This window comes from Galleria mellonella, unplaced genomic scaffold (genome assembly GCF_026898425.1).
Source record: "Galleria mellonella isolate WM207_F2 unplaced genomic scaffold, CSIRO_AGI_GalMel_v1 utg1634, whole genome shotgun sequence".
NCBI lineage: Eukaryota > Metazoa > Arthropoda > Insecta > Lepidoptera > Pyralidae > Galleria > Galleria mellonella.
Genome location: NW_026442007.1, coordinates 542,766 through 563,628, shown reverse-complemented (window position 1 = coordinate 563,628; position 20,863 = coordinate 542,766). Strand labels below are relative to the sequence as shown.

The 20,863-nt window shown below is 33.6% G+C and overlaps 1 protein-coding gene across 6 annotated transcripts in view; it reads left to right on the top strand.

Moving 5' to 3' along the window:
- The window catches only part of LOC113512981 (echinoderm microtubule-associated protein-like 2), a 104,591-nt gene that overhangs the window by 60,714 nt on the left and 23,014 nt on the right, over positions 1-20,863 (top strand). For 4 of the 6 annotated variants that reach the window (XM_052892654.1, XM_052892653.1, XM_052892656.1 and 1 more), the window contains 2 exons: positions 4,466-4,537; positions 12,590-12,754. In XM_052892654.1, the coding sequence (XP_052748614.1) occupies positions 4,466-4,537; positions 12,590-12,754 (237 nt within the window). The remainder of the gene's footprint in view (positions 1-4,465; positions 4,538-12,589; positions 12,755-20,863) is intronic. The other 2 variants (XM_052892655.1, XM_052892657.1) reach the window with 1 other exon arrangement.

The window sequence follows — 20,863 nt, the reverse complement described above, 5'->3', positions numbered from 1 at the left end:
ATAGAAAAAAAAGGTACAAATACGTTAAGACGGCGCATAAAATGAAACCTCGACACGAGAGTAAATAACGTTTGTGTTATAACACTTGCATACACTTTCTCACAAATGTCAAACATTATATATATTTCTAATACTTTCAGTATTTCCGTTTCACGTTGCTTATAAATTTAAGTCAAATTAGTATTTATTGACTTAGTTTTATAGAGAACTTTGCGGTGTAGATTACTCAATAATGATAATAGAATTATGGCATTGAAATTAGCAAGTAAAGCAGATGAACTGCTTGTCTAGATTTATGGTGTAAGTTATTTGTAGTCTTATTTTAAGTTCGCTCAAATTAAAATGCCTGCATTTGAAAATTTATGACATATCATACATTTATTGTGTTACTCGTAAACATGAAATCTCCTAAATATATATTTGGCAATCTACTTTCCTTGCTAATTAAACCACGTTTACTCCTACGTTTGTTCCACTTAAGTTTTATTTTATTCAACAACATCATACCCAATTTCTGAGACAATAAATTGTACAATGATAACTTTATTAATATATATTATATTGTATATAAAAATGAACTTTAATAATTATTCTTAAAAAAATTTTCTCCACAATACTGTATGAACAAACTATTTACTTAAGAATACACAGTGTGTGTATTGTGTAGACTGATGGCTGAACTAGGAGAACCTATGCTACAGCCACCAAAGTATAAATATTATTTATATATTATATTTTTTAATTATATACAGTACAATAAAAAGTCTAGACAAATAACAAACAATTCTATTTCTAAAAAAACATTTAATCTTCATTATTAGCAAATAAAATTGTCTTCATGATTTTAGGGCTAGAAAACGAAAGCTTAAATATCTTTAGAAAATAGGATCAATCATGTCCTGTAAGTAGATAGGATCTTTATAACCATAAAATCCTTGGTGTTTTGTCATATATATGTAGTGACGTACACACGGCTCGATCTAGTTATTTTGCCGCTTCAGACAAATATAGGCAATATTTACCGAACTTAATAACTCGAAATTGAGAATTTCGAGTTCTCGACTGTCGAGAGTTTTTCCGTTAAGGACAATTTGTCTACTTTCCCTTTTCCCCAAATCGAGCCCTTAATAGTACATTAAAAAAATATTCTTCTCTAATTTAAATATCACGATAGTTTTAAAACAGATTTGGATCATGTTAATTTAGATACTAATAAAGTAACTTGCATTTTAATGCCATATTGGTGAAGTTGTCGTCTTGCTACATATAATCCTTATGCTAGAATAAGGGAAGGAGCGTTACAGCACCATTTTCCACTCCACCAGCTCTTTTACAGTTGACTGAGTAGGTGCAAACAACGGAATGAACACAGCTCTTAAGAGCACTTATTTTGAAGCTTACACAAACGAGAGACAATCTTAGGTTCTATTAGCATAAAGCACGTGTAATTTCATTGCATAACATACAAAAGCCCATGACTGAAACTGAAAATCGGCGTAGAAGCTTCAGATATGAAACTGCGATATACGCTGAGTTAGGTGCTTTGCACAAATTTTTGCACTACATTCATATTAAGTTTTTTTTTTCTTTTATTGCGATTTATAATTAAGGTGTTATTATTTAATTTGTAATCTTAATTTTTATGTTTTTTGATACTTTATTATTTTTTTTTCTTATGATCATTTATAAAACTCTTATATTTTAATGAATAGATACTATTACGTGAAAGTTTGTTTAGTGTATATGTAAATAAATGAAAAAAACAATAAGGGAATTTTGTCCAATGCTGATGGAGAGTCTCTCGTTTGCGTAAGCATTTACACGCACGCCACTAAACACCTTTGTCTACAATGCACTAGCACCAGCGCAGATTTTGCCAATATGTCAATGACTGCACTTGAGTATTGTAATAAAACCTTACCATCACTCTATAAGACATGGTAGAGCCACTTTTTCATTCATTCTACACATTCACTTGCAAGCCCTATAAGTAACAGTCTATTAGCAATATTGTTATAAAATAGTCCACATTTGTATGGGTTTTTAGAAACCCATAACGACTATCTAACAACTTATAAAATAAAAAAAAAAATTAAGTAAAAATTGAGTAAAATTATCTAGAACATAACCCAGACTTGAGCCAATTTTGAAAATTTGTTCTCCTAAATTTATCCTGCCTGCCTTTTTATTATCACTATTCAAATTACAGAATCAAATTAAACATCATAATTTTTTTTTTTATAATCTGTGTAATTTGTACTGTTCGTAGTAAGGATCCTGGTGACTTGTAATACAGGTTTAACACCTAGTACACGCACCAGCTCCCACAAATAATATTGTGCTCCCAAAAATAATATATATCCCATTCGTGTTTCAACCGTAAAGCAGTTGTATTTGCATGGCTGTGTTTCGGTTTGAAGGGTGGGATATGGCGTGAATTTACAGGGTACAGAGGAATAACACCCGAGTCCTCAGGAATGGCAACGCATGGAGGTATCATGGGCGAAACAGTATACTCTGTTATGTCCATGGTACTGCTCATGTCTATAGGCGACGGTTACCACTTTCCATCAGGTGGGCCGTCAGCTTGTTTGCCATTCTAAGTTGTATAAAAAAAAATGTTAAAATATTTTGCAAGTTATAGATAGTAAGTCCTTAATTGTTTATGGTGAGAAGTAATAAATAAATAAATACTTTTTTTATTAACAAAAAAAAATTGGCACGTTACAGATTTAGAAGCAGTGGGTAAATATCTTATTAATTATGATGATGATGATACCAGTCTTTAACTGTCCAGTCTTGAACATTACCTTTTCCAATGAGAAGGGTTTTCCCCAGTAGTTGCTTTGCTTGGTAGGTGGGTTGGCAACCTCAGTTAGGCTTTGGTGATGTTTCAAGAGAGATATTAGAATTCTATTGCCTATAGCTAAATCAGAACTTCATTTATGGGCAATAAGACCACTGTTGTAATTATTTATCTGCCTTAGTATTATTTTAAGCTAAGATCTCACATGATGTACACATTTTTCGGACGATATCGATCTTTTTCTATCCCGTTTGGGACTTGGCATTAGTATGAACAATATATATTGCTAATAGAATGCTACTTTGTCACAGGCTCGTATACACATTGTTCTAAAATCTAAAATGTAAATAAGAACAGCAATTTTATTTACATACACTGTTAATAGTTACATTGTTTATAACATAATAATAATAATACGAAAACCTGTTAACCTCTTATATGTTTTTTATACAGAATTTTCTGACCCTCCATTGTATAGCACCAGAGGGAGACTTTGTACAAAGGTCGATTGCTTATGTACCTCTGTCCTATTCGTGTTTAAACCGTTAAGCAGTTGTGTTTGCATGGCTGTGTTTCGGTTTGAAGGGTGGGATATGGCATGAATTTACTGGGTACAGAGGAATAACACCTGAGTCCTCAGGAATGACAACGCATGTGGGGTATCATGGGCGAAACAGTATACTATATATACTTATATCCATGGTACTGCTCATGTCTATAGGCGACGGTTACCACTTTTCATCAGGTGGGCCGTCAGCTTGTTTGCCATTCTAAGTTGTATAAAAAAAAAAAGAAAAAAAATACGAGTAATTATTTGTTCTGTCATATATCTAAAGATGTACTGTGTCTGTATTAATTTATATCTCTGTAATAGTTCATTTTAGCCACTTATAGTTCAGTGGATAAGCTACAAAAACTGCTACTTCGAGGAATATTGCTAAAGAATCTTCATCCATTAACTCCAACACATTTGAGATCGTCACTCTATCAAATGGTAATAATGAATGACTTCCAGATGATAGTTGATAATAAAAAATATTTAAAATATCACATACTTCTATCCATTACTCATTATAGTAGGTAGGTAGATATAATATGGTTTATACATTTTTTACACAACTCTGAAAACATATTCAACCTAGAACACTTTCGATTAAGCAGGGCGTATATTTGTTTACCATTGTTGTAATATATATATATATATAAATCATCGTTCAAAATCATTATACTAAATTTATTTAAATCGGTTAACAAGAAATCAACACATTGTCATTTATCCATGAAGCCGAGAGAAAAATATATAAGCGCTACATTTTTTTTTATGGATGATAATGGAATGGTAACCCCGCCTACACGGTGAGGAATGATTGGTGAGAATAAAAAGGTAGGTCAGTTAGCCCACCGTGACGAGTCTAACGATAAATCAATCACGATGGTTTCCAGGGGGAACCGCGAGGAGGTCGACCTGACAGGGTATATTGCTAGCAATGGGGCTAATAATCCCCATTACTAACAATACCTTCTCCCCCCAGCGCCTACATATATTTTGCGTATTATTTGTTCAGTCAGAAATTGGGTATTTTAATATAGATTCCTTATGTTTTTTTTAGCCTATTATTTTTCTATGAGTTTCTAATGTTATGTATATGTTTTCTTTAGATTTACAACAGCAAAGTCGTTGCTTAATTTATACTCTAAGCCGTCACAGAATGGATCTATATTGAAACACGGGTAAGTCGATTACAAGGTTGTTGCGGTGGTGGCTTACGCTGCTTCTCTATCACTTGTTCGCACTTCTTTTCGCTTTGGGTGGTTTGCCTTTAACATTGAACAGTTTTCAGACTCTTCGTGTAACTGGTCTGACTTTATGTCAAAACTATTTTCCTTTAAACTATATCCTGTATATGAAATTGGTGTCATTAGCATTCTTTTAAAGGGTGTTCTAATAGTGAAATCGTACATTAACCCAAAGAAACGCCTGTTGAAAAACGACAGAAAAAATGTAACCCCTTCCATTCTAATATGCGTTCATCTATTAAATGAATGAACGAATGAGTATACTTTATTTGCATTATACAATATAGGAAATAAGCAAGCCAATTTACAAACACAACGATACAATTGAATAAGTACAGTAAGGCGGTCTTATTGCTGAGAGCAATCTTTTCAAGACAACCTTAATGTTGATATGGGACACTACTTTTTATCGTTTTTAATCTTACCATTTACTAATATAATAAAATTGTAAAAAAGAGTGAACCCAGAAATGAAAATTGACAGGGATTAATGAAAGAAGAAGACATACTGTGTTGACCCTAGATAAATGGGAAAAGGCAAGGCAATGATTATAATGATAAAATTGTAGAATAAGAATAATAATAATTTATTTGCTCGAAATGTGGTACAAGGGTCTTAAATGGTAACTGTATATATATATATATATATATATATATATATATATATATATATATATATATATCAAAAAACTAAATATAATTAATGAATAATGTAAATACAAAATAAATAACAAATATGATAAAACTAACATCAGATAATATCAAACAATATAAACACTCAAACAAAAATCAAATAACTTACCTTATATTACACCGCTGTGCATTGTATTCCGATAGCGATGCACTTTGGCTCCCAAATAACAGGATCACAGCAGATCCTAAAAAAAATCGCAAATTGCAGTCAAAAGTGCTAATAACCAATAGTTTTCAATCAAAACCACTTTTCACCAACCTGTTCAGTTAAAAGTACTTTTGACTGATTAAGAGTTTTGAGTGCAACATATAAATAAGGAGGAAAACTTGACTTTGGTTTTCCGGAGATAAGTGATCTCGCGCGACCTTGAATTTTATTTCAAACCGTGTTCTCATACATAATGACTTGTTATAATAGTTAGCAATGCGACAAATTATGCAATGTTTTTTTTTACTATATTTACAAAGTGATAAATATACATATATAACAAAAAAATAAAAAGTCTCCCTCTGACAAATGCATTCCGTGTTTATCCAGTGTCAACAATTTGTTTTTTTATATGTGAAAATGGAATGGTAACCCCGCCTGCGCTAACGGGATACGCTGGCGGAGCACCAGTGAAGGGTGATAGATGAGAATGAAAACAGGCCAGTTAGCCCATCATGATGAATTCATCAGATATTAACCATGATAGTTTCCAGGGGGAACCGCGAGGAGGTCGACCTGTAACAATCCCTCTCCCCCCAGTGTCAACAATTTAGATGATGGCAGCCCTACATGTATATAACTGGTAGTTCGCATCACTCAATCCAATCCCAACTAGTATATTATGGGGGAAAAGGGATTGTTAGTAATGGAGACTAAGAATCCCATTGATGGTAATATACCCAACCAGATCGACCTCCTCGCGGTTCCCCCTGGAAACTATCATGATTAATTCCTGATGAATTCATCATGATGGGCTAACTGGCCTGTTTTCATTCTTATCTATCATCCTTCACTGGTGCCCCGCCAGCGTATCCCGTTAGCGCAGGCGGGGTTACCACTCCATTTTCATCCAATAAAAAAAAAAAAAAAAACTAATATATTATAGTGCATACGGCTCAGCGTAGTAACGTATTGAAAATTGTTGAAGATTATTTACTACACTTTATACTTACTTTATAATCGCTACAACTATTCTAGCAGTCGGTAAATTCATGATTATGTAATCCGCCCACGCGCAGCTCAATGGCCGCGATAAGTGGAATGAACACCCCACGGTTGTCATTCATGATGCAACTGCTCATCTTCAATTCTATCACAATACGATTGTAAACAAATATAAAAAAGTAACTAGCAATCCGCCCCAGCTTCGCTCGAGTGGATAGATAGGTAAGATAAATTAGTATTTTATATAAACTTTAATAGGCAAGTTTGGCATACTTTTTTTGCGTAGAGTTCTTTAATATTTCTTTTAATAATAAAATTCTTAAAATCGGCTGAACACTTTTTGATTTATGTAATCAAAAATATAAAAAAAAAACTTATTTTCGATAAGCACGAGTTATATGTGCTAATCGTAATCATAATTTATCGCTGAGATGATCCTATTTATTTTATTTTGGAACTAAAAAAGCATGTCTATTAATTACTTTGCTATCATGCGGTCTATACTAGTATAATAACAGCTACTATTGTATTTTCAACCGACTTCAAAAGAGCAGGTTCTCAATTCGGTTATATATTTTTTAAATTTACCTTATAACTCCGTCAGTTCTAAACCTATTTGAAAAATTCTTACACCTGAAAGGTACTTACAGATTGGTCCACTAGAAAGTTCATCAAATTGGATCAGTTGTTTTATTTTTAGACCAAACAACTTGTTTTATCACAATTGAAGTCGGTTTTTTTTTTTGTGGGCCATAATCTTTAATTATTTTGTAATGACATGTGGTACGTAATATGTATATACCTATACTGAACGGAATTGGATTACTTTATCGATAGGTTTTATTTTAGTAAGGGTACCATACTATATTATTCTGTTTATGGAACAAAATTCTTGTAGTGTCCATGGTGTTATTGATGATCATATTATATACAGAATTTGTCTTATCGCCATGGTGTAGTTTATATACCCTATAAAAGTAAACGAAGGATTAGTTACCATATCGTCACTGGCACACACACACACACACACACACACAGTCCGCGATACAACGTGCGTCCTCGCGCAACGCTCGCTCGATACTGACTGATAGGGAAGCTAATACTGACATTTCTGACGAATGTACCCTCGTGTAGTCATGTACACTCAAAACAGTATAAATATTGCTATACAATAATAATAATTAGTTTATTCATCTCCACAAATTACAATGTATAGATTATTTACTTTATACAAAATAAAAGTATCGTAATTTGTGGGAGATCTGGTGGTCTACCATGAAATGAAATTCCGAAATTACGGGCTTAATTTCGTGTTTTTGTTTGTATCAAAATCGACCCAGTAAATGGAGCTTAACGTTTCGTTCATCATAAATCCTATTCTAATTGTCCAAAGGAACGATATTTCAACCTTTTTAATAATTTTAAACAGCATGTATTATGTAATTTTAACATCAAATTTCTGTTTCGTTCGTCCCCGAAATTTCGGAAAATACTTCATGGTAGGCCCTCTGGAGCCTAAACTAAGTCGTAACTTGTATCTTAGACACCAGGTCCCCCCGATAAAAGTAGTGACAATTCAAATTAAAAGGTAGTTGAATAGTAGTATATAGTACACGTGGTATATTAAAAAAGTAAGTCAGTATTCAACTGGGAGATCGTTACGTTATATTGGTGTGGTTAAATTAACTATTGCTTATTTCATGTGTAAAATAATACTTGATAAATCACACATGACACGCAATAGCCTTGAACCCCGCCCTCCTGTACGGTATACACTAAGCGGGGCACCAGTTAGAGATGATTGGTAAGGATGAAAAGGCAAATCAGTTGGCCCATCGTGACGAGTTCAACGATAAATTAGTCACATTTTTACCTTTATTAGGTTTTTTGTTAGGAACGTCACTAATTTGTTATTTAATTAAATCTATAGATTGATTAACGATTAGCTGCTAGTAAGATCCTAGTTCAAGAATTTCTAGTGACCTACTTCATAGAATAGACATTTTTTTTTTTTATGATGAAAAACCTTTATAAATATCTAATACATATTCTAGCTCCTTTATCTAGTACAGACTACCTCTAGTATATATTTCCTTATTTAGAACAAAATAAGAGGTACGTCATCAAGTCTGAAAGATTAAATGAGTCACAGACTAAAATATAGACAATATCTGTACCTAGTATACAGTACACCACTGACCGTGTTAATTAAAGTCTTTCATACAAAATACATTGCTTGTTTACCTACCGTTTATCAAAACTGCTCATCAATAGCGTAGCAATGAATGTTGTACAAAACGAAAAAACTGAACAGCAAATGCTCAGAAACCGTGTCGCGACCGTCCCGTCCTCCGCACACGCAGTCTGCCTAAGTTTTTCTTGCTTATCGGCTGTACGCGAACGGCTGTTTGAAACCGGTTTTTAAAAAGTAAAACTCCCGGTCGAGTACTCGAAAAGTTTGCTATATTTGGCGATTAAAAAAAAAGTTTACACGTCTCACCGCAGCTAGTTTTTCAAGATGGACGACAGGTAATTTTATGTTATTTACATAGGTCATAACAAAACAGTGAGTTAATCTTTTATCTAGTCGATAATGAAGCATTAGCGTGAATATTTAATGTAGGTGACAGAATAATGTATTATTTATGTTTTTTTAGATTATTTTTTATCGCCTAGCTGGGCATTGGATGTTTTGGGACGCAGCTGGGCTGTCCGTTTTATTAAAACAATCTGGGCTGGAGGTAAACGCATAAAATTGCAGAATAAGCGCGCTATAATGTCATTCACCTCAGTGTAAGTCGCTTTGAATTTTTTCTAAGGATCGCCCTTAAATTATTCGGCACTTGGCCATCGTGTATTTGAATGATTTTGTGCTTGTTTAATGCATGGGGATTTTGTTTATTACTGACTTATCAAAATAATAAAAAAAAAATACCTAATAAAAAAACAAAACAAATGTCAAATTAAAAAAAAAAACTATTTCAATGTATATTTTAATTCAAAACCGTTGTAATGTGGCTATAATGTAAAGTAATACGAAATTACTCGTATGTGCATTGTTAAATACAATTTTTTTTTTTTTTTATTTTTACATATACATAATCCCATAAATATTGTAATAAAATAAAATTAAAACTGCAAAGACTCAATATACATAAATAAAAATATTATATATTCAAAAAAGCCAGTAAACTAAGTACTTACTTCAAAGTTACTTGGCCTAAACACAAAAATTTTAACATTAATCGCAAAATTATATAGTAATGCTTTTTAGTCACTTAAAATCTATATTATGTTGTAAATAGCAGGATGCAGTAATAAAAATATATGTATTTGAGATATAAAATAATAAGTTTAGTGAAAAAAATACGAGACATGACTTAAAAAATTTTACATTGAACAAATTTAAAAATAATACAGTGTTCTAAAAAACCTCAGTGTCAACAACCAGTATTAAAACTTCAACATATTATTAATATTTATATATATTTATACTACATATAATTTATATATTATTATGTATATAACATATAATACTACATCACATTATTAATTTTTCAATATAAAAACACATATCAACTCTGGCTTTCTTACTAATTTATATGAACGAAAGTGAATAACTATTAAGTACCTATCAATATTAATTTATTCAGAATCCTGTGATTCATACATTATTGAATTAGCGTTTATTAACAATTTGCATTGTTTACTAACAATTTACAATAATATTAACTAAAGCGCCTACTTTATCCTAAAAATTATTTACCTACTTTAATTTGTTTGAAATGTTAATATTTGTATCACCATCCTCAGGATGTGCGTGCCCCGGCTACGCCTCGGCCCACATTTGCACGTTCGTCCACCAATGCCTTAATTACTGGCCGCTGCAGTAATGTACTATTATTATCTCCTGTCAAATAAGGTTGTTGCTTCGATTATGTATCAGTTTTAATTATATCCAACTAACTCTCCGATTACGGTAAATTTCATTAAAATAGAAAGTTACATTCACAATAACGTCGCAAATGGCTACCGAATTTTGAGATTACAACAAATTATCATATAGATTGTTTTAACTTTGCAAAATTTAATGAAATAAATGACCATTTTGTTCAATTTCAACATAACATAATTTTAATTGCGTATAAACATTCGCCAATATTCTCTGAAAGTGTGTCGACTTGTTCTCGGTAAAAGGCTCATATTTTGCTGTGGTGTAATAATAAAAAATGTACTTTAGTGTCCTGTTTGTCTGGTTGGCTGTATCACATGCTTTTCAGTGAAATCTGTATATGAAACACTTAAAGTTATACGCGGTTCCGTCCGTGTAACACCAATTAGGACAAAATAGGAAATAAACTTTTCTATCGAAATAATATTTTCTAAAAGAAAATCTGGATTTCTTTTAATACATGAAAATGCACTCGCACATACTTGTTGATTTACGTTAGTGTGGTACCAATGAGGAACCGATAAGTGGTGATGAAGTTAAGCCAGTTAGCCCATCATGATAAATTCATCAGGATTTAATCACTGTACAATGGAATCTAAAAGTCCTATTGTTGGCAATATACCCTATCAGGTGGACCTCTACGAGGTTCGTCACTATGGGCAAACTGACCTGCTTTCATCCTCACTTATCATCTCTCACTGGTGCCTCGCCAGCGTATCCCTATAGCTCGGAAGAGGTTACCATTTCATTTTCATCCATTATAAAAAAAATACGATGCTTTCCTGAAGGAAACGCGTGGTGATCGACATGACAGGGTTTGTTGCTAGCGATGGACTGACAGCTTCTGTTACTAACAACTCCTTCTTTCCGGTTGTGTTGGGTTGTCTTCTGTTCTTGGTGTGATCTCTCTTAACACAGTGTATCATAGCTTTAAGATCAGACTGGTGAGATTGTATGGCACAAAATTAACATATGATTAGAACTTACAGTTATGAAATTTGGTGTAGGTATATTACTAGTTTTCATCCATAACTTCGTCCACGTGACCGGGATAAAAAGTCTTTCTCCAACCCAAATATCTATGTGTACACCAAATTTTATAACGATTGAATCAGCTAATATTTTTTTTTATACCACGAAGGTTGTTAGTATACAATTTACACAACAAAATTTTCGTGGTTAAAATAAAAAATAAACGGATGGTAAACGGTGTATAATGTTGCAGATGCTTATGGGCGGCGGTAGTCACTTACCATCAGGTGATTAGCATACTCGCTTGCCCCCTGTGTTATAAAAAAAAATTATAGTAAATGCCCGTCTGATGGTAAACGGTCAATGTAGCCTAAATAATGTCTCATTTCCAATGTATATAACAAACAAATATATGTCCTTAAATTTTATAAATAGAGCATAAAATCTTAAAAATGGGTCAACATTTTCACAGCTAATTGTCAAATTAGCTGACTCGTTTTTTTTATCAGTATTCTATATACTTACGCATAAAATGTATCTTGACCTATTATGTAATAAAAAAAAATGAGTATTTACGCATTAAAAACATGCAGAAATTATAAGATAAAATAAATATAAATAGTTATAAAGGAATCACTCATAACTATTTATCACGCAAAATTGTATGAAAAAGTTGACCCGTTTTTGTCGAAGAATTTCTATGGAAACACTCTATCTGTATAATCTAAGTATATGTCTTTCATACATAATTTACTACTAGTGAATAATGTAAGAAAAAGCAAGTAAGTTATAATGTAAAAAATATTTAAAAATACCGCCTGGGCTTCGCAGGATATTTTGAAAATAAAATCCAGCCTATGTTACTCTCTAAAAATCTAATAATCTCTAATAATCCACAGGTGAAAGAATTTTTAAAATCGATTAAGTATTTTTTGTGTTTATCCATTACAAACAAAAAGTAAATTTTCTTTACTTTAGAATATTGCTGAACAGAGGCTTCGTCCACCGGGGGGGGGGGCAGTAGTTACCACGCTTGGCAAGCGGGTTGGCAATCTTAGTTAAACTTTGGTCGAGTTTTAATAGAGACCTTGCTATCCTGTACCATTCCCTTAGCCTCCTCTTACGACAGACACGAGATAGGAAGGAATGGTTGATTTTATTCCGTAACCATACAGCACGAGTTTATAATATTAATTAATTTAATTATCTCTTAATAGCACTCACACATGTCAATATAATGAAGAGGACGGCTCGATGCGTATGTTCCTGCGGGGTCGGCCGGTCGTCCTCTACGGGTCTAGCGACCAGGATGCCCTCGACCCAGCCAAAGTGGCGCCACCGCCGCAAAACAAGCTCAAGCTCGAGTGGGTCTATGGATACAGGTGAGTTCGTTGTTTCTTTCTTACAACAAAGACTTTCTTTCTTACAACAAAAACTGAATTTCGTTTTTTTTTTTGCAACTTGAATGGTCCTCCTGGCCCACCTAATTGAAAAAGATAACCGTCGCTTATAGACATAAACAGCAGCATGGATATCACAGTATACTGTGACGCCCTTGGTACCTTCATGTGTTGCCATTTCTGAGGTTGTGGTCTTTATTTATTTAATTAATCTTTAATGCATAGTCTTTTGTTTTATATATTTATTTTATTTAATTGTTCATTCTTTACTGATTACATTACAAAAATATGTTCACTACAAAAGGCGTACTTAATGCTATACCAGTTATCGATATACACCAGCGGGGCACCAGTGAAGGATGATAGGTGAGGATGAAGTAGGTCAGTTAGCCCATCCTGACGAATTCAACAAGAATTGTTCACGATGGTTTCCAGGGGGAACCACGTGGAGGTCGACCTAATAGGGTATATTGCTAGCAATAGGGCTGTCAAACTCCATTGCTAACAATCCCTTTCCCCCCACCGAACCCTGTTAGTGCAGAATACATATTAAAATATTATAAAGACATGACATATTTTTTTTATTATTCTATTGTAAATTTTGATTAATTTCATTGGTAATAAATAACCATAATTTAATTGAAAGTCCATGGAACGTTTTACTCTTTCACTCGAGATTGTCTCGAATTATATCTCGATTTGTGCTGAGAATACGTAATTCGAGAAAATTACTTCGAATATCGAGACTTTATAGTAGAGAAAGGATTCGACATACTATCTCTATTTTGATATAAAGAAATGAAAAGACCAATTAGGCCTCCTGTAGGCCAATTTTCAGCCCGTTTTATTATAACTGAAAACCTCTGTCATGTCATATCAATTTCTTTATTAACCAATGTAACAGTTTTCGTCACACAAATGCCAAGTCAATATTTACATTATAATTTTGAAATTAATAAAATAAATAATAACAATAATAACATTTGAATTACAAAATAAAAATAACATTACAAATTAATTACAGTTAACATTATAAATTAGTTAATAGATGTCAATATAATGGTAACTATATACCAATAATGATGACTTCAAGTCAACGCTTTTATCGATCGATTAACTAAATAACAAGGTCACTGTGTTTATTTTATGACCACTCATTATTTTTAGCTACGCACATAAAATTTAACAAATTACATCGATTGTTATTTATAAAATATTATTTTCTATTATAATTATTACACAATAATAATAATAAATACCACTGGATAAATTACACAGCACCATCTTATCAGCAGCTTCTAACTGTTCACTGCTGAACATAAGCCTCCTAAGAGTTTCGCCAGCAGTTGCCAAGCTTAGTAAGCGGATTGGCAACCACCGTTAGGCTTTTGAGATGTTTAAAGAGAAACGCTGCTGCCCATCGCCCTATCAGCATTATTATCAGCATCACAGCGCCCTCTAGTCTTTAGTAAACTAAGAATAGCTTCAAATGATTAAATAAATAAGAATTTATTTAGAAGAGACGATACCCAGCGCTAGTAGACGACTACATTATTCCAGTGACTCGGGGGTACTCGCCCCCGAAGTTGGAGCTGGGGTAAAGGGATCCACCCCGAGGTCCCCACTTAACCTCTTTCATAAGCCACTTTGAACGAATTTGAATGAAATCTAGTACCCGGATAGATTATATCCTAATTTGGCACATAGTATACTTCATGAACTAATTTACGCGGACGAAGTCACGGAATGCAGCTAGTAATAAATAATATTATTTCGTTAACATTAACCAATAAAAAATAAAAAATAAAGTTGAATTATTTTTGGAAATTGACTATTTATTTATTCTTTATTGTACACAAAAAATTACGACATATAATATATATATAAAATAAAGATGTACAACAGGCGAGCTTAACTCTGTAAGAGTTCTCTTCCAGCAAACCCTGAGTGGAAAGGAGCATGAATTACCAGCAAGCAGTGTGCGTACAATAATAGAAGGAAACATTATAGATGTTTCTATAATGACAATTAATACCGAAATTGTCACACTTCGTTCAGCTTTGGTACGAACTCAATCTGCAAGAATAATTTGGCTTTAGCTTTTTATTCAAGCCGTTCCTATGTTTGATCTCTGGTAAGCGCCCATTAAATGAATTTCGTACGCCAATTTACCAATTGTTGTGGACACCAAGATAGTCCGTAATTGCCACCCACACTACGTTGTATGAGTATCATACGTTTTCAAGTTAGGAGTTTTAATGGTCCGAGAAGGCGATAGCCATTCCAAATATAGTTATTAGGTCTACACGGCTGCTGGCAGGTACAAGTAGTTTTTTTTTTCTATATCAGTAGAAAATTGTCTCGTTACAGCACAAATGTACAAGGTAAAAATAAAGCCTTATTAATAATGTATTATCATTATTGAAAGACGGGCTTTTTTAGGCAGAAAAATCTATGACACTAAGGCCTTTTCATGATCTTTTGTGCTCGCCCCTTTTTCTAAAGTTCGCTGTTAATTCCTATCAGTGATAGGAATTTTAAGATGTTTTTGTAGCGACGTTTTTTATCTCCTCAGGATATAGAGTGTGTTTTCCAAAGGTGGTATATCGTTAATGTATGAGTGGGCTACAGCCACACATTCAGTGCTGCGGCGTTTCTTTCTCATTGTGACAAAATCTGCGAATACTTTTTGGGCATAAGCCCAATTGGGCCGTATGCTTGTTTACTTTGCAGTGAGAGCCTTTTTATTTCGACAATATGAATGAATTATCGGATAAAAGGCCTGGCAACACACCTGCAATGTCTCTGGTGTTGCGGGTGATTATGGGCGACGGTAGCCACTTACCATTAGGTGAGCCGCATGCTTGTTTACCATCTGTGTTATAAAAAAAAAAACTGATGGTAAAGTAACGAAACAGTATTAGAATAAATAAGTTGTCATGTCCTCAATCCCTTTCATCCCCACATATCGCGAGAAGCAACTAAGTAACCAAAGCACAAAACCAGTTTTTTTTTCATACAACTTAGAATGGCAAACAAGCTGACGGCCTGCCTGTCTGTACAAAGTCTCCCTCTGGTGAAAGAGTAAAGAAACTTGAAACAATAGCCTGTACCAACCAGCTTGACAAATGTGGTATTATTTTTTTTATTGAATGATTGAAATGTTGATCTCGCTTGCGCTATAGATATACGTTGGCAGGACCTCAAAAAGGATTATAGGTGAGGATAAAAGCATATCAATGGACCCATTCTGTCTAATTTATAAATAATTTAGATGGACTCCAGGGAAAACCCCGTAGAGGTCGACCTGATCAGGTATATCACTAACAATAGGGTCGCTAATAATAGTTGAATATCCTCTTCTTATGAGGATAGACTGATGCCCAATAATAGAAAATCAGTGGGTCGTTACGGATGGATTCTGCTGGGTTGTGCTTTTTCAAGGTTGGTACACAAGTAGCAATAGTGAAACCTTGGCCAGTCTGTCTATATGTCAGCTGTGTACGTTCTCGCATTAGCATATAATTGCAAAACTATTATTCTTTTTAATAGTGAATGATATTACGTGTGATACAGGGTGTGTCACCTCTTTCCATTATTAATTCGATTAATTTACTTAATAACATTTATGTACATACCTAGTCAAACCATAAGTTCTCTTACAAATGAAAATGCCCTTTTTTTATGAAGTAATGTAATATTACTAAAATTTATACCTATATATTTATTAGTCTTAGCAAAAAAATAAAAAAATAGTCTATTCGAAATGGCCACCTTTGGCTTTTATTAAGGCCTTTAATCTGTCTGGCCACGACAGTATGTCTATAGTTTTGGCACTGTTTCCAAGGGAAATTTCGCCACTGCTTGCTCCAAAGATTTTTTAAGAGATTTAATGTCACCGTGTCGTTTAGAGCAGACCATGTCCTCTAAAACAATAATTTGAAGTCTAAAGCATTGAGGTCTGGGCTAGATGAGGGCCAGTCTTCAGTTCTTATAATGTCCGGAACGTTGGTTTTAAGCCAGGCTTGGATAGTTCGTGCCTTGTGACCAGTGCAGAGTCCTACTGGAAACTCCAAGGTATATTTTTAAAAAGTGTATTGCTGAGAGGTTTCACAACACGATTTGTATGGGTATTGCATGATTTATACAATAACCATGATAGATCTTTCGCAGTTGTTCCTCTCTAGCTACCCCAAAAATAAATTATGAGAAAATTTGCTTAGAGTGCTCTGCGTGTTTTTACTCCATCGATCCGTAGGTATAGCCTTCGTTCTGCAAATTAGACACCTGATTCCTTTGTTTCTTTGTTGTACAAATCAAGGTTACCCTTTTGCCACCAATTCCTCGCTTGGCTGACCAACCATATTGGTCGTCTAGGAAATCGTCGAATCTGCTTGAAAAAGGATTGGTCAATGTTCCTATCGATTGGGTATATATATTTTTTAAGCGTTCAGATTGCACTCATCATTTCATAGTGCAATTAATCGGTTATTAAATAATATTATGAACATCATTGATATTTTTAATAGTAGCCTGACAAAGATATTAGGTGCGGCTCACAAATATCTGGAGTCGGGTTAAATACTTTTATTATAATTTTTTTTATGTTAGCACACTAGGTTTATACACAAATAACATTGATTTAGCTTTTCAAGCTGTCATAACGTTGTAATTATTTTTAAAGAATAAATAAATAGTTTAGAATACAAACAGCTTAATGCATTATATGCAATCCGGAAATATATAGTACATTAAGAAGGAAGTACAAGGTCTGTCAAACAGAAAAATTTAATACACACTTCATAACAAAATTTCATATGATCCGTTTATATAATATCAAGAGGAATAATAGACAAAACCCTAGATTATGATAAAACGGAACAACTGTTTACAATTTATGTTAGCGTTATTATATTTATAAAATATTCAGTAAAAATAAAAAAAACACATAGTATTTGTATAGTTGCATAGCTATATAAAAGCATTACTCTAATTATGGTAGTATTAATACAGCGGGATACATGGATAATAATTTTTGCCCTAATGTTTCCCGTGTCTTTGTCCATTCCCAATCGCTACTTATATATTATTCTGGTGTCCATTAGTATATGTGTATGCATTTAAGATGTGTGAGTTTATATCTATATATGTAGTTGAGTATTTGTTTAAAATCCACAAATGAATTTGTAAAAGATGTAGCCATCAATCATCATAGAAAATAAAATCTAGTAAACAAGGGGAAAGAATAAGGGAAAAAGGAAGGAAAAAAAAAAAAAAGAAGAAGAGAGAAAAAAAAATTAATAAATTGAAATCCATTCATAATTGCAAATGTTCATAGTTTGTATGGTCTCACCTGACTCATTTTTTCATCGCACTAATGACCAGCTGAACAATGCAGAGCATGACAACTATTTTTACTTATAATGGCACATTTCTTGATGCAACATTGTAGTTTATTTTCAGATATTTTAGAATATATATGTACTGAATCATGTGCGAAACTGCACGAAAATATGTATCTAATAGAAGGCATTAGTGTCTAAGATACAGGCAGGCCTAGTTTAGACACTAATGTGTCATAATGCTACTCTTTATATACATATAATTAACGTTGAAATTTCTGTAAGCCCATGACTGTATATTTTTTATGTGCAATAAATCTTTATTATTATTATTATTATTATTATTATTATTATAGTGCAATTAATCGGTTATTACATAATATTATGAACATCATTGATATTTTTAGTAGTAGCCTGACAAAGATATTAGGAGCGGCTCACAAATATCTGGAGTCGGGTTAAATACTTTTATTATAATTTTGTATGTTAGCACACTAGGTTTATACAAATAACATTGATTTAGCTTTTGCTGTCATAACGTTGTAATTATTTTTAAAGAATAAATAAATAGTTTAGAATACAAACAGCTGCTGCATACTCGTGTTGAAGGTCTCGCCCTCATATGAGAATTTATTAATCCGTTAAAGTATCAAGAGGTAATAGACAAACTCACTTTCACATTTATGTTAGCGTTATTATATTTATAAAATAAGTAAAAATAAAAAAAATTGTAACTGATTCGGCATCTGGGGGTCATTTGTACCAAATAATAAATAATTCACTATTCCATGCCCAAGTCTAGTCTAGATCGCGTGTCACAAGGGCAAATCGGTCAGTCTTTTTTTTAGTTGCTAGAAATGAATATATTATATGTGAAATTCCGAAAGAGGGTTGACGTCAGGCAGGCAGCCGGTCGTAAAACTATAAGCCAAATCTTTTTGTTATATGGATAAAACCATATTACGCCTATCCCAAACAATAATTAGGATAAGGATATGAAGATGATGATAGGTGAACAAATTATTTACCATTACTTTATTACTATGCTACATAAAAGTATGTCACATAAATATACGCTAGCAACTTTGATCTCTAATAACGTGTACCAAGTATCAAAAACGGCTTGCTAAGCAACACCGAATCAAATAGCCTTAAATCCTTCATAAAATATATAATAGATAACCTGAAATTCCTTTCATTTCATCACCTTCATCATCATCAAGGATGATAGGAACCAGCCGTTAACTGTCCATTGCTACGCATAGACCTCCCCCATAAGTAGGTACCAGTAGTTGCCACGCTTGGGAGGCGGATTGGCAACCGCAATTTGGCTTCTGGTGATATTTTAAAAGGGACGCTGCTGCCCATCCCTCGAGCATTAAGTTCTCTTAGTCGCTTCTTACAACATCCACGGAAAAGGAAGGGGAGACCCATCCTATGGCAATCCGCCTGCCAAGTGTGGCAACTTCGGGCAAAACCCCCTAAGGGCGAGGGTTATGTTCAGCAGTGGACAGTTAAAGGCTGGTATGATGATGATAAATGGAATAGTGTCCCCGTCCGCTCTATCAGTATACACTGGCGGGGCACCAGTGAGGGATAACACGTGAGGATGGGGGGGAAAGGGATTGTTAGTAATGGAGACTGAGAATTCCATTGCTAGCAATATACCCAACCAGGTCGACCTTCACACAGTTCTCCCTGGAAACTATCATGGTTAATTCCTGGTGAATTCATCATGATGGGCTAACTGGCCTGTTTTCATTCTCATCTATCACCCTTCAGTGGTGCTTCGCCAGTGTATCCCGTTAGCGCAGGTGGGGTTACCATATCATTTTAACCCATAAAAAAAACACGTGAGGACGAAAGCAAGTCCGTTGGCCGCAGATCAATTAACCACAATGGTTTCCAGGGGGAACCATACACAGGTCAATCTAATAGAGAATAGTAGTAAATACATTTTTTTTTAAACTAATGTTCTTTTTTAACACTTTTTTGCTTTCGATTTTTTTTAAATATAGTGATTTCATAAAATTTCCATTCTACATGTGTGTGATCATCGGAAAGAGACAATGCTTTAAGCGGTTAACCACGATGCCATGTTTTATACAAACCAGCGTTGGTAAACAACATACATAAGTATTTATTCATATTTATGTATTGTGCAGTAATCACCGTTTCAACACAGACCCGGAATCTTATTGTCATAATGTTATATTGCAAAAGAGCAAGCAAAAACATTACAGAAATTAGGAAAACCCGTGCAAACGTCGCTAAAGAACCAAAACATAACGGCGTTCGTTGACTTTTTAAAGCCGTACTAGTATAATGCAAAAAGCAGGCACCAGCGGAAGTTTGTCACGTATCCAAGGTCGTCCGCAGTCATGCATGAGTTGCTAACTATGTAACGATGAGTCTGCTAACCCATTGTAAACATGATTTAACAGGTGATTGGAAATTAATATGACATGCGGTAACAGAGAGAGCAAATACAACCTTTACTTTCTTCTAATATTGTATTATTACCTTTGCTCTATGTTAATTAATTCCTATTAGTTATTTGTAATGACGTAATAAGTACTTTATCGTATAAAAAAATAAAAAGTAAGCCAAATTTGATAGATTATTCAGTCATAAAGGCACCAATGGATACACTACGCATTTTTTAATATGTATTCCAAATTTGATCGTCCAAACATCTTTGAAATGTAAAATATTTATAACACTTTAATTTACTTAAGTACTTAATTTT